General features: G+C 44.5%; 1 protein-coding gene across 1 annotated transcript in view; it reads right to left on the bottom strand.

The window, feature by feature from the left end:
• LOC131293993 (breast cancer anti-estrogen resistance protein 1) overlaps window positions 1-15,042 on the bottom strand; it is a 124,373-nt gene that overhangs the window by 53,313 nt on the left and 56,018 nt on the right. Inside the window, exon 2 of the mRNA XM_058322042.1 lies at window positions 4,436-4,579. Coding sequence (XP_058178025.1) covers window positions 4,436-4,579 — 144 coding nt within the window. The remainder of the gene's footprint in view (window positions 1-4,435; window positions 4,580-15,042) is intronic.

Raw genomic sequence — 15,042 nt, 5'->3', positions numbered from 1 at the left:
AGGAAAACACTGGTAGCATCGTTACATCGGGGCCGCCAATGATGGACATAAAAACAGAAAAGGAAGTAGGATCAACCAAACCGTTAAAAAGGACATTCCATGGAATATAACACGGCATCTTCTTTAAAGGGGTTTTTCCTGGAACTTTTTTAAGGACAAAAAATATTTATGTTGTCTTCATATTCCACGAGTTCTACGACGGTAGTTTAATCCCAACCAGGTTCTTCTATTACATAACGCTAGAGAAAAGAAGACCGCCTTAAGAAGACTACATCGGTCAGAAGAAAAGACATCGACAACAGGCCCCGGAAGAAAGGGACTCAGAGGAGAATAAAATTAATTCCATTAGAAAACTTGTTGCCCTATCCTGGATAAAGCGGGACAGGTTTGGGGCGCTACCGGCATCAGCAAATTAACTGTATCTTGAAAAGATTCTCATCTTTTAGTTGGTAGCCACTTTGCCATCTTTTTGCATAGTTACAAAACCTCCCGAAGGAAAGGTTTCTTGCTTCAATAACAGAATATTATGAATAATCTACACGACGGCGTCGGATGATTACGACATCAGATTCTGGATGGTTAGGATGGTGTTGTTCTGTGGTTGTCGGAAAAACAAGCATCTTCGGTGTGAGTTTGGGTTTAATCAACTAGCGCAAGACGGAAGCCCATCGTCAGCCATTTCGTTGGAACTTCCGGGAAGGAAGGAAACAACGTGATGTAAAAAGGAGATTCTAGGGGTTGGCTTGGAATATTTGCACACCAAGTTCACCTTTGCAGCAACTTTAACTTCGCCACACGTAATAAAGATGGTGTCTGGCAACGTCGAACTCCCGTCAGACATCTCCACCCTCGGTTCCGCGCTCGTGTATTCCAATTAGACTTAATTTCATTCCCAAACTGACGCCTTTGTCTCGTGGTTTGCTCACCGCAAAGTACGCACACTCCGACCATCATCCATCCTGTGGGAGAGAATGCACGAAAAGGTTCTTCCTGGTAGGTTAGGGATTCTGTCTTCGCTGCTGCTGCACTTGGAGGGTTGATTTGATAAGTAAAATTCCTTGTTCGGCACGATCGAGGTCTTCTCGGAGCTCTGCCGCATTGATCATCGTTTGGAAGGGTAACGCACACCACCAAACCTGCGGTGCCTAAAGCCCTGGGATGCTAAGGATAGGATTGCGGTATCGATGGGATAAAGGGGTGCCAACTTCAACGTCTCTGGCGCCACGACCAACAACACGTCGGCGTCGAGCCGGGGATGGAATGAAGATGGAAAATTCCAGAGGACCCCAGACTCCGGTCGAGCTCTAAAAGACGGTAAGGGAAAAGGAGGAAGAAACAAGTACGCTCCACACTTTACTTCCTTATTGTCGGTTCATTTTCAGGGGTTTAGTCTTCCCCAAGGAGAAAAAAAGATGTGGTGTGTACGTGTGCGTGTTTATTACCGGCGCACAATGAAATTCAAATTTAATGATAGGGTTTCAGAAGCCCCATCCATCCATCGCAGCATCGCTCCAGAAAAGTACGGAGCGGACCAGGTTCCCTCGGTTTTTGTATGCCTCCAAACCGTCAAATATGGGGAACTCCTGGGCCATTTGTGCGCACAGGCCGCATATTGTAGCGCGTAGCGTAAATGACTGACTATAAGAGCGGGAGACCCTTAATAATCCCTTGTTTTCCGGCAATACCACGTCCAACCCTCCACGGCCACCTTTCTTCTCGACTTCCCGAATTAATATCACCGGAAAGCCAATCTCATAAACGTCCAAACGGCTGCCTCTGCTGCAGGTAACAGGCTAGGGTAGCCAAAAACGGTTGTTGATGTTTGTGCTGCCATAAAGCAACAGACTGGTCCGGACGAGATTTCTGGGGGGTTAAAGGCAGGACAATATGTTGCAAACGGTTGCGCAATGGATGCCATCCTAGCCCTTGGTTCGTTTGGCATCGAAGCCGAAAAATTAACAACGTGGGTAATTCCTGTATGGCGCCTCATTCCTGCTGAACGTGCGACCGTTTGCCTACCGGAATAGCTAAGCATAAAGGCAAATGTTTGTTTAAAGCTTTTCTACGAAGAAAAGTGAACGGTTTGAAGCGCGGGCGAGCGTCAACTGACGTGCACAAATTCGTCGTTCCTGGTAGGGTCGGTAAATTTGCCTAATGAAGCGCAAATATTTTTATAACATTTATCAAACGGTCATTGCAAAATCTGTTTATTAAAATCTATCGAAGTATAAATCTAAATATCCACGATCTTTTGAATAAATCAATACAAACCACTCGAAAGGCAAACAGCGAAAGTCTGCAAACATCTGTACCCTGAGGATGGTCAATACTGCCAAGCTTTTCTTTGCATTTACCAGCCTGTTTGCATCTTAATTAATTTTCATTCGCAAACCCTTCCTTTGGATATTGTGTTAAGAAAAACCGACATTCTCTGAACACCCTTTCCATGAAGCAGTTCCAGTATTGTTGCAAACAGAATGATTGGTAGAAGAAAACATCCAGGCAAGCGGAGCCTAACGAAGTAACATCAAGGTTCTCTTTATTCCAACCTCAAACACCGACTGGTACGCAGGAAAATTATATTTCATTTATGTTAACACACCAACCCGTGAAGGGTAGCCCTAAGGAACTGCCTTCTACGTGCCGAGATTTTCCATTTCGAGAGGTCCTTGTTGCATCAACTTCAAGAGTGTGTAACGAAGTGGCACGACTACGATGCTGCAACGAGGGACGAGGACTGGTTCATTTTGGTTTAGGATGAGGTTTATTCCCTGTGCAATTCAAAATGTCGACTTGGATGGGTGCATAGGTGGTACGCCGGAGCAGTGAAAAGTAAATACAGTAGATTACTTTTCTGATTGCCTCTTTTTCAATACATTGCAGGGGAAACGGATTAAAGTTCACAAGACTTGTGCTATAGTGTCCGTTTATGCATCAACACATTCCAATGCTGTAACCGATCGGAGTACTGTTTACTGTTAACTCCACACCGATCAGTTTATGACACGCAGAATCCACACACAGTAGAATTAGCCCTAGGTTTTTGATGTCCTTGTAATCGAGTGCTATGTTCACCATTCCTGGAATCAGATGCTTCTCAGGGCCTCCATCGGTGCCTTCTGTTCCAAGAAATCAATTCGAAAACCTTTACAAAACGTACCCGTATCCATTGAAGTGGAAGTTCGCCTCGTTGCTTCAAATAAAGCGTAGACTTGAAGCGTAGAAAGAAACAGCTACTAAGTACGCAATTCAATTACTGTTTGATCTTCCACCGAGGGGTTTCCCGCCCACTCGTTAGATCCGTATGGCCGATTGAATGGCGCTCTCTGCGCGTGCCGTGCAGATAGATATCGACTTCCAGCTTGGCATCCTTCAATCAAGCCTAAAGTCCTTTCGACAGCCCTGTTGAAACGGGGTATCGCCATTCTTGATGTCAAATCAACTCTCGTGTCATTAACGTCTGAAGGGCGTTTCAAAAGCGCTACGAAACGGAACTGCAGAAGAGTGTTTGCCGGCTCAGCCGTTAGGCTGGGCACTAATTGAGTTATCCGCATCTCGGACAGAACCTTTCCTTCGGGATCCCCGGGACCGTAAAACCCTCCACTTGCGAGGCGGAGAGCTCACTTGAACCGGGGCTGGGACGTGAGCGATGCACACGGAATCTAAAGTTCGCCTAAGCCTACCATTAGCCGCCGCTCCGTTCCCGTCATTAATCATCCGCTGAATAATTAAACAAGTCTTTACAGCGCCGCGCGGCGCAACAGCCACGCCGGGCAATTTCTTCGGGAGAAATGGCCGACGGGCGTATCAAACAGCAGCGGACCAAAAGTTCACCCATTCTGGCCTACACCAAGGGTTCACGAGAAAGGTAATCAAAGCCGACAAGCTGTAGAGGGCCGCCATAAAAAGCCCGAACCCGGTCGTAAATTATTCCATCTCGACAGCAGAAGGTCCGGCCAAGCGGCTGCGTTAGCTTCATGGGAGTTGTGCAGGAGCGACTTTGAACGACGATGCGCCGAAGAACGGCTACTTCATTTGAATATGCTATCCAACCTTTCCTGCAACTCAGTCTATCCAGAGGAACCATTTTACAGCGTTGCTGGACCTGCGACCCAAGTGTAACCTTAGACCAATAACTCCACCGGGCTGTGACCGAGTCTCACGCACGAGCTTGGAAGGTTTCATCCTTCGGGATTAATTTCGATGGGAACCGTAACAGGTGAAATTTGTCCCGACGACGACAACGATGACGGAGAATTGAGGCACTGTCGCCTTCCCGATTTATAGTTACTCCAGATCCAACTAGACTCCCCTACAATTTCTGCGTTCTTCACCTGTTAGAGCGGCCCAACTCTAAACTTGTTCTGGGAACGCGTTCTGGCAGCGAACAATCCGACGGACCTCGAACAGTAGTAAAACCCGCTTCTCGACTCACCTGACGACCCCTTAGCTGGCAGAGCCACCATCCTTTCAGCCCGTTCGTGTCGGTTTCGATGACGGTCAGTATTTCGCCCTTGCGAAAGGCGAGCTCGTCCGTAGTTTCGGCAATGTTGTCGAAGGTTGCCTTGGCCAGTAGTTTCTGTGGAAAGAAAATGTAAAAAAGGAAACGTTAAACAAATGGAATACCAGATTGGGAGGTTTTTGACAGCTATTGATAGTACAGATACTAGCAGTTGGAAAGAGATAAGTCCCGGTGGGACGCTTTCGATCCTGATGTACTTTGAAGCAACACTGTCGTACTCAAAGCCTATCCCTACTAGATATCAAATCCTGCATGCACATTTTGAATAAATTTGAAGGTTGGTGAAAACAACACAATTTACTTAAAACGCATGAAGTAAATTACACTCAAGGGAAAAGTGATGAAGTTAAAACGTCTATTCCGTGACTTACAGCCGTGTTTGAGAACCTTCCAAAATTATCAAGAGAAGTGAAGAAATTATTTACAGCGACGGTTATTCGATGGAGTTACCAAGGGCACCAGAGCATTCTTTGTTTCTGCGTATTCAACCGAATCCCCAGATTCCATCTTCTCTCATTCACAATGGAAACGTGTTGTAACAGGATCATTCACGCAAGTCGCTATTAGACTATTTCCGCTTCCCTTTCTGTCGTGCAACTTTGTTTTGTTTGGGTTTCTCAGAACCTGGCGGGATGTTTTTCTTGTAGGCAAAAAAGAAAATATGGCAAACAGCTGAGGGTAGACAGAATTGGAAGCCAACGAGCGGTACGCTTCGATCGCTCGAGAGAAAACCATATCTCATCTTTCCGCCAGAGTACGCTGGTGAAATGTACAGGAACACCCTAAAGTGCAACGTAGGGCCCAATGAAAACAAATAAACAAATCTTTTCGGCCCAATCTCGTTGCCTGCATCCCTCTTGAAGGTACTTTAAAGCAGAAATCAAAGGAACTGACAAAAGGCGCATATAGAGAATCGTTGGATGTTCAAATGGCAATCGAACGGAATGGAATAACCAGGGCAAGTAATGCGACACCAAACGCAGTGTATCAGACTGACGCAGCTTATGGGATTGTATTGGTTCTCTTCCTGTGTTCCGATTCTAGCCTATTTGTGCTTAAGTGAATGTCGTAAAACGAGGCCATCTTGGATGGGAAGTTTCCGCTTTCAATTAGGCTAATGAATATGTTACCGTAGAAAAAGTGTCCTTCAGGGTTGGTTTTGTGTGTTAAACTTCTTTGTCATGTAGATTAAATAGTTTGCGTACCACTGACAGGTCTGTCAATGATCTCTCTCGCAGTTGCATGTCTCCAAACAAGATACACTTTTTCTTTGGAACTTGAAACAAACAACATTCGAAATGATTCAATCGCGACACACTTCCACATCCGTTTGGAAACACTTCCCTTCAACCCACACGCGCGTTTTCGTGAAACTTCCCTCCGCGTGGGACGACGCTGCCGGACACCGTGCATGTGTTATTGGTTTTAATTGGTTTGTCGACTGGACTATCTGTCGTCGGAAAATATATTTCCGCGACTTCCGTGGGACGTGGCGTCGCGCCCGTGGAGGGTGAGATTATCACGTTCCGGGGTCCAATCGGGCCATCCGGATGATTTTCCATCCCATGGCGCAAAACACGGCTCAAATTTCAGCGTGGGCACTCTACGTTGACAACTGGGTGTTCCTCGATGTGCCTCGAGCTCGTGGCTCGTTATGGCAAAACAATTTTCACGTGGTAAAATTTATGGGCCTTCTCTGAAGCATCGCCGACGGCATTGCGACTTAGGCATAAATCCGCGCAAGTAATCAGCACTTGATTTTTATCTTCGCTTATTCATTTTGCTCGATCGGTGCTGCGTCGGATTTGTGATGACTTTTTCTTCTCGTGGGTGAACACCAATCTTCCCGCCTTCCCGAAACTGGAAATCGCGTTAAAACTTCCGCCACTTCGGCCGGGTAACGACGGCCGGCAAGGCAAAGCAGTAGCAGCCCAATCTCTGGGTAGTATGAAGAGAAATTGCAAATTGGTTGAGTCGTTCAACAGATGCCTACGGCGGATAAACGCCACAATGACGGGGATGATTTGTCGACGAACAGGAAGATGATTGTGCATGAAAAACATCTCTCCATCAACAGAAGGCAGATGATCTTATCTTCTATGCATGGAGCAATCTTAACTATTGTTCATGGTCGACGATTTTGATTTTTCTTCCCTGCTTTTAACAGGATGGTGGAAATTTTGCCAGCTTCATTCTTTAATAGAACAGTTTTGTTTCGATTTTATGAGGCAGATGAGATGGCAAATTTTGTGAAACATTTGCTTTTCTGTTCTAAAATACATTTTATTGTACTTAAAAGATCTTTTTAATAAGAATACTGTTTACGTCATACTTTATAACAATTTAACTGAAGAACAAAATACTTACAAAAAGTAGTTCAATATAGGGAACACATAGTTTAAAAAACACCTATTACGAAACATTTAAAAAACGTCCAAATTTAATATAAAAGCAAGGGTAGGTAAAAAAAACAATAAAAACTCCGCGAATGGTTGTTTGTTTTCGATGACAGTAGCTTTTTCCCAGGAGTTTTCATGCGCCCGAACAACGTGCGCCAACCACAGCAGCATGAAAAATGTTTTTCACCACGCAGTCAAAAACAAAAAAGGCCCAATGTGCGCTCATTTGAATAACCAGAACGATTTAACGAAGCGTAAAAACTGTTTAATGTAAACGAGATTATTAGCAAAAACGAATAACAAAAAAAACATTCCCACGTGTCGCTATCGAAACAGTTTTCCAAGGGTTATAATTTTAAATGTTTTATATGTGAGAAAGCAAACACAGAAAAAACGAGGTATAACATAAATTTAACATTATAGGTCGTGCAGTTGGTTTACGTTTGCCATTTTCACCCAAATGCGTTTGGTATTAACGATGCAAAGCTTCTTAAAATGGTGGAAAAACAACGGAAGGGTGTTTTGTGGAAAATAAATAAAAATCAGCGTCATATTAAGTGGAACTAATTGGCCAACAATGGATACCAACAAAGGCAAGCACTGTAATTGTGGCCGCTTCATTGAATTATGGCACATGACGGGGAATTTAAAAAAGCCTTTAATAACAATCAACATCCCGTTATTAACTATTCCAAGCAAAGTGAGGAGACTGGTGCGGAAACTGTACTGCAATTGATGCACATTTTTCAACCACCTCTCCATAAAGTGTTAATAGAACTATTATGAACTAGTACGCTCGCTCACGCCTTCCCAAGGCGCCAGATCCTCCCATTATGGAGCACGAATTAATTCACCCACCGGGTAGGAAGCATCGTGGTCACATAAAACATCGAACCGATTTATAAATAAAACGCCAACGGCCTCATTAGCATATAATTAACTGGATGTAACCGTTCATATCCCGACGGTGGCAATGGCGGTTTTATTCACACAAGCACGACATTGTCAAAGGACGGCGTGTGAGAGTTGCATGCTGACTACAATGACGACGATGATGATGATGGTGTCGTCCGTTTGCATTTTATGCACTCCACATCCCTCGGGCACGACCGTTGACCTTTCGACGTGGCGCGGCGATGATGCTGGCAGGCATGCTGTAAAAGCTTTCAAAAAGCACTCGCCCGCGTGTCAGGTTTCTTCGCCACGCCGATGATGCTCGATTCGATGGAGACATCACATGCTGGACGAAAATAAAATGCTTTCACTTTTGAGCTGCTTTCGGGAAAGGTGAGCGGGAAACATTTAATCTCTCTAATGAGTGCAAACTGAATTGTGATTGGCTTTCTTCAGTATCATGTTACACGTAGAAAGTAAGGATTATGTTTCCTCAGCGTTTAATTTGTTGTGGTCGAGTTTTTGTTACATCAATTTGAGTATAGGAACTTTACGTAGAACGTTCCATTGGAAGAAAAATGCTCTATTCCAGGTTGAAGCAATAGAAAAGGAAAACAAACAATCAACAACAAAATATTTACAGCTTTAAGAACAATGTATATGGATAAAAGAAAGGAACAAAGCTTAATGTTAATCAGCGATAAACATAACTTATCTATTCCATTAGCGCATTATCGAGGAGAATGTAAAAGACGATGCAGAGGAATTGTCTCTACAATCGAATCACAGAAAACACTCGAAAACGAATCGTCTGGTGGAACATAATCCTTTCCCGCACGGTCTGACTCCGCTAATTAATTCCATCTCCCAAATGAGTTTGATTTCCACCTAGTGGAACCACTACCAGACCTACCAAACCAACGAGCAGCCCTGGTCAGACGTGGACAAAATATGTAATGATTCTATTGAATCATTACCGTTTCTCCAGGTCCGCCGGTCGGTAGAGGTCTCTGGAGTGTGCTTCCGACTGTCATACCGAAGGTACCTCCGTAGGAGTAGGACAAAATCACGACCACAATTGGCCAGAAGCGTCCAGAACTACGAGCTCTAGTTTCCAGCTAAAATAGCTTGCTAGGTGCGATTTCACCGATGGCACGTTTTACTTTTGTCTCAGAAAACGTCGTACGATGGTCCAGTAGGAGAAACCTACACCACATTGCCCAAGTGGATATAGTTGTGTGTTAATAATGAAATACGATGATTACGGGCGATTGAATTACATTATTTATAGACGGATTAGATAAATAATAATTATGAGGGCTGTGCATGTGTGCAGGGAATGGCGATATCCTAGCATTTCTTGTGGCGCAGCGCTATAAATTCTTCGTATCGACTGGACCCACCACTCAGCGTGCGGAAGAGGTCGATGGTCGGCTTACTCTAAAGCTTGATTTCTTAGTCCAATTTCCGACGCAAGCCCAGGTGTGTTGGCCGCCTCTTGTGTCAGGGAGCAGCAGCGCCGAACGAGATTAGAAGCTTAATTTTGTCGCAGACGTACTAAAGAAGAGGCTAACCATCAAATCCCGTGGCACAATGCTTGGTCTAAGGCGCACACAAATTACGACTCAAAACGCGATTCCACCACGATGCAATCTAACGTGAGCTGAACGGATAAACTAAACAGACACAACACAGGGTGGTCGTTTCGTGATAACGAAGGTCCGGAAGATAAAAACATTAAAAGAATAAAATTATGTATGCCCTCAACCTTGCAGCGAGTAGACATGACACTCTGCCCTTGGCTACTGAGGATGGGAGTGCAGGTTTTCATCCCAAAACAGGGAAAAGCTTACCCTATGATGGTTTAAAAAAAACCATAGTACGTTGATTCTTTGTTTGAGGTCAATGTGTGCCGTGGACAGGCATCATCCGCCGGCTAGATAGACATGTTATTTCACATGTCAGAATGTCATTAAATTTATCTGTGCATGCGTGTGCATACACGGTGGTCAGTCTTCTCCCTGCTTTGGATGGGACCACTTCACGCAGCATTTGGTTATACACCTGGGTTGTCCGGTGTTTGTTTGGGGCGTTCACCGAGAATCCCGTTGGATCAAACATAAATTTATTCCATTCATCCCGGATCCCGTGTTTGACAACAGTTCTCTCCCCCCTTTGGATGGCTACCGGATACACGGCGCGTAATTGGAAGCAGCACCTTTCCAAGCCCTGCTTCACTTTATAGCACACGTTTATCTTTAGGGCTCCCACATCCAACGGATCGCGGGGGACCACCAACTCCGAATATCCCGGAGGCCGACATTGATGCTCCACCGGAGAGATTGGAGTGGCAGTGGAGCTTCTCTTGCTACCTTTCTTGCCTTTCGTGACGAATGCTTCGCTTCACAGCCTTCTCGAAACCGGGTGGTGCACCGGGTGAACTTGGGTGTCGGGACGTGTTAGGAATATGCAATGAAGTCACAACAAAAAATGCCACCAACCCTCGAGAGCACGAGAGGTCAGCGGTGATGATGGTTTTCCAAACACCGCCGGACGACTTCACCGTGAACGGTGGCCTCCGGGCTGTTGCCTCGTTCGCCGAACGTGGCGTATTGACTGGTGAACCACCTCATGATATGGCCATAACTTCACCATGGACATCCTCCCCAAACCTGATGGATGCCGCCATCAGACTAAACACGAACTGTTGATTGATTTATTCCAATTTCCTCTCATTTTCTTTCTACACAAACAATAATCTCCCCTTCCCTCTGCCTTTTACGATGCCTCGAAGGGCTAAACGGTTACGGGTGGCGATGCAATGGAAAAAGGGGAGACCTAGTCCGAGACCCGATGATTGAGACCCGCCCGCAAGAATAAACTCTCCGGATCCGATGGCAAACACTTTCTTGTGCCCCGCCGTTCGGCAAACTGCAACTCGTTTGGCAACAATCGACTTCCAGGAGTTGGCAAGGGTAGAGCACCCTCCTCTAAACAAACACCAATGGGCCATGAAATGGAGTGCAGTGTGGCCGTAGTGGAGCATAAAATTGCACACTTAATTACTTTGTTGCAGGGAGCGCAGTTGCGCTTCCGTTCCATCTCGTTACGTGGTGATGGTTACTGAAGCTGACCCTTCTGCCCACAAAAGGGAAGTAAACGTATGCTTCCAACTGTTACCGATGAATATCGATGAAAACGGGGCCAAGGGGCGAATTGGATCTAATTTGTAATTTCCTGCTTTGAAGTGCAAAAATTTGATGGTAACAAGGTTTTTGAAGGAAGGTCTTTGATGGTTCTGAAGGTGAGTCTTTAATGGTTCTGAGTCCCGATCCAAAGCAATATTTAGGCTCGTTTTCCACACTAATGATACCCCGCAGGACTTGGCTCGTCGTTGATTGCTATTTTTATTCAATTTATTCTTTTTATATTATTTTGTATTTGCCAAAACGTTACAGCTGCTAAAACTGTTGCCTCAAACGGATGTCTCGCTCGCTTCCTAAGCAACATCGAGGCCAGGAACCTAACTCTGCAAACCAATCGAAAACAGAAATAGCTCCACGTTAAACTCCTACTTCACATTCGATGCAATAACCTATTTTTCTTATCATCGCAACAATAAAATGAAAGCTCCACACAGTTGAAGAGAGGCGAAATACGGCCACAGCCATCAACTCTTACACACACGCACTCGACCTACCTTCGAAGGTGGAGCGCGGCATGTTTTCGAGCGTGTTATGCACCGATAAGATAAAAGGTGTTGGACAAACACCCTATCCGCGGCCCATTGCAACGTTTACCTCGCGAACGCATAGACGCGCTTGTCGTGGTTCGATCGCTCGACGTATCAGGCCGTACCCTCGGACTTTACCGCCCTAGAGCAGCTCTTGTTTCAATTGCCCAACGTGTATGGGTGTTTGCGCATAAAATATGTCACAAGCCCGATAATATCGAAGTGCGCATAACACACTCGACGGTGTTCGCGATATTGGCGAGAAGTGGCTTTATTCCCTCGAGTCAGCCGTTCAATCGACTGATGTTTATTTTGTGACAAATGTCGTTTGGAGTACCATTTTCATAAGCATGTCAAAAGTAGCAGGATGTGAACACTTAAACTGCGAGCGTGAAATAATTCTTGCGTAAATAAAAAAAGGCAACCGAAGGGATGCATGATAAGACCAATGTTTGAAGAAAGATACTAAACAATCGTAAAAGATAGGTGCGTTAAACCAGCATTATGGAATAGTCATTGTTTCTTTGTCCATTCGCTGTTTTTTATACAACTATGAATTTACGTAACCTACATTTATCTATTTGATCATACCATACTTAATATCAACTATTTTGGCAAACAATTTTGTAGAAACTCGCACTCATGATCGCCATAAAACGGTAAAAAAGTATGCCTTAAATAAGGTAGATGTCCACGTGGGATTAGTCTCCGATTTATTCAAAAGAGATTAATAAATATTCATCCTACAGTATTATTATCTCCAGCCAAATTCCTAACCAAACTCCTACCAGAGGCTTCAAACATGACTACAATATGCCAACACCAAGTGTCCATCGGTCAAATCTTTTCGTGCGATTTTGCAACAATCCTCTGTTATTCTGTGTAGCAAACTAAAAAATGCTGTTTCAAACACGCAAATCAGTCTTCAGGCAGTATCGATGCGGGGATCCGATGTCAGGGTTGAACTTCAGGGTGAAGAAGGGCGTAACTTGCCCGCCAAGAAACTGGTTTTTCTCTCACCGATCGAATTCGTCTCGTTTCTACTTTACAACAACTCGCTCGTGAAAGGTATGCACCGTTCATTCCTACACCAGGTATCAGGGTAGCACCTGTAGCCGTCCAGGGAAGGCACCCTATCTGTAACAACGCCCGGGAGACGACCTTGCATGTTCGCGACTGCAGATTGCCATCATCCCTCCAAGGGAACGAACCGTCACGCAAGTGTATGCAGGACTGGTGTGAAGTTTATTTTGTCGCACCGCGAACTCCAATCGGTGAGTCTCTGAACCTGACCCGACCGGAGTGTCATTATGGAACGTTACCATAATAAAACAAAAAAACTTCTCCACTGTGAAACTACCCCTTAGGCCTTTTTCGGTGCTTCAGTACGTCGAAAATTATTTACTTTCCAATAATACCCGGGTCCCTAGCGGTTTGTCGTGGCGAAACATGGGTAAAAAAAGTGAAACGACTTCAAGAATTCAAAAAGAAAAAGAAACCCACCAACTTGTAGGCAAATTTTTGCCACCGGCAGTAAACATTCGTTCAATAATAAACCGACAACCGACTCGCCACGACCATGCTCCGGTACCTTGAGGGCCAGTTCCGTAGAAGGTTTGGAAGAATGGCGTTGGTTTTTCGCTCAATGTGCTCCTTTTCTTTATTGCAACCATTGCCGGTTTTCCGTCGATCGATGGATCTTGTGCGGCATCGTCAGTTTCAATGCCAAACGGTTATGGCCAGCCGTAAGAGAGCAGACGTAAGACAAAAATAATTTGCAATCGAAAGTACAAAATAAAAACAAAACTCACATTTATAACAAAAAGAAACAAATAAAACGCTGTTCGCGCAGGGGTACACCGTTAGGGCAAAGGGTAATAATTTTGTGTACGAGCAATCGTAAAAATTTGAATTGCAGTAATTTATTATTTAAAAACCCGTACGTCGTGCGTCGATGGATGGGATGAAGATATAAAGGAAATAAAACCTTCGAACGGAAGGTTGAAAAAGAAAGGGTAGCCAATAAAAAACCGATCTGCAGTGGAGTGAAGACATTTGCGAGTTCAAGTATCACAAGTTCAAGAAGGTGGAGAAAGATCACAAAATATATCCAACAAAAGTCTTTTCGAAAACCACATGACTTACGACCGAAGAATAAAGGAAGTGAAGAGGAATTCGAATGGAAATAGCAGAAGCTCGAAAGTTATTGTTGCTTATCGAGTTTTTAGCTCCTTTCTTATAGAAGAAACAACAACAAAAAACACTCTCCCGATTATTTGATGCAATGTACTCCAAGATGGATGTTAAGATCTGACATAAATGGATTCATCCACAATCAGTTTTACTTATTATTGAGTTTCCTTAAGAGGTAAGAGAATATTTCACGAAACATTCAAGTTCAACATTATCCGGGATAAGACCACGCCGTTCTACAGGAGACTTGAGAGAATTTCTGTTCGGCAAGTTCTTGCTGATTCGGCATGATGGAGGTTTTCTTGGGTGAAGTGAAGGGAAAACGTCAGACACGACTCGAGCCCAGGAACCAGGAATATGAGAACCTTTGTGGATTTGATTGTGTCCACCAAGGGGTCTGGTGATCGTGAGTCAGTTGATTTTGCCGTTTTCTTTTTTCCCATACGAACCCCGATGCGAGTTATGGAGCCACGACAACACAATTCAACAAAACCAACGTACGGTAGGGTGGTTCAAGTTGAGGAATGAAACAACTTTTTTATGCTGGTCTCGCGAGCGAGCTTTTTTTCGCTGACGAATGCATCTAACCTGCCAACTACGCCACACAGACGTCCGAATCCGATGAAATAGGGCTCGGTTTGTAGCATCAGCGTTGCATTATTGTCATTTGTGAAACATGTGTAAACTGCACACTACCCCCAAAAAAGGATAACACTTTTAAAGCACGGAAAACAGCAATCGGACAGTATCCCGAAAAATATACACCGGCGCTGGGACACACACACATGCACACTCCCACCCACTAACGGCAACAATGGACAATGGAACATTTGTCATGGGCTTAATGTTTCGTAAGGGCAGGCAGGAAGTTGGTGTTTCGCGGATGTACGCGCCCTTTCTGATGCGGTTCATAAAATGTCGATTGTTAAGTATGTGGAAAATTAGCGATGAAAACACGTGTAACAATGCGCCAACATCAATGCATCTTTTCCCCGTAAAAGGAGAGCCGAAAGATGACACGCGCAGAATTATGTTTCCGAGGAAACACGTAAATGGAGTGAAGAGATTGAAAATCGAAAAACTAACAGCGGGAGATTATGAAAATAAAACGCATATAAGGCGTTTGAATGCGCCATACTTTATTTTGCCATGAATGGACGGCAAACGTCGTTTGCGCTTTGCGTTTGATTGTGGTGCTTTGTTCGATCGGGAAACTAAATCGGCATGCAAATGTATTCACCTAAGGGTATTTGCAGGAAGAGTTGTTTATAATTCTTTACACGAGCAGACAGATTTACTAA

This window comes from Anopheles ziemanni, chromosome 2, assembly GCF_943734765.1.
Source record: "Anopheles ziemanni chromosome 2, idAnoZiCoDA_A2_x.2, whole genome shotgun sequence".
Taxonomy (NCBI): domain Eukaryota; kingdom Metazoa; phylum Arthropoda; class Insecta; order Diptera; family Culicidae; genus Anopheles; species Anopheles ziemanni.
The sequence above is the reverse complement of the archived record's forward strand: the minus strand, read 5'-3'. Positions and strand labels throughout refer to the sequence as shown.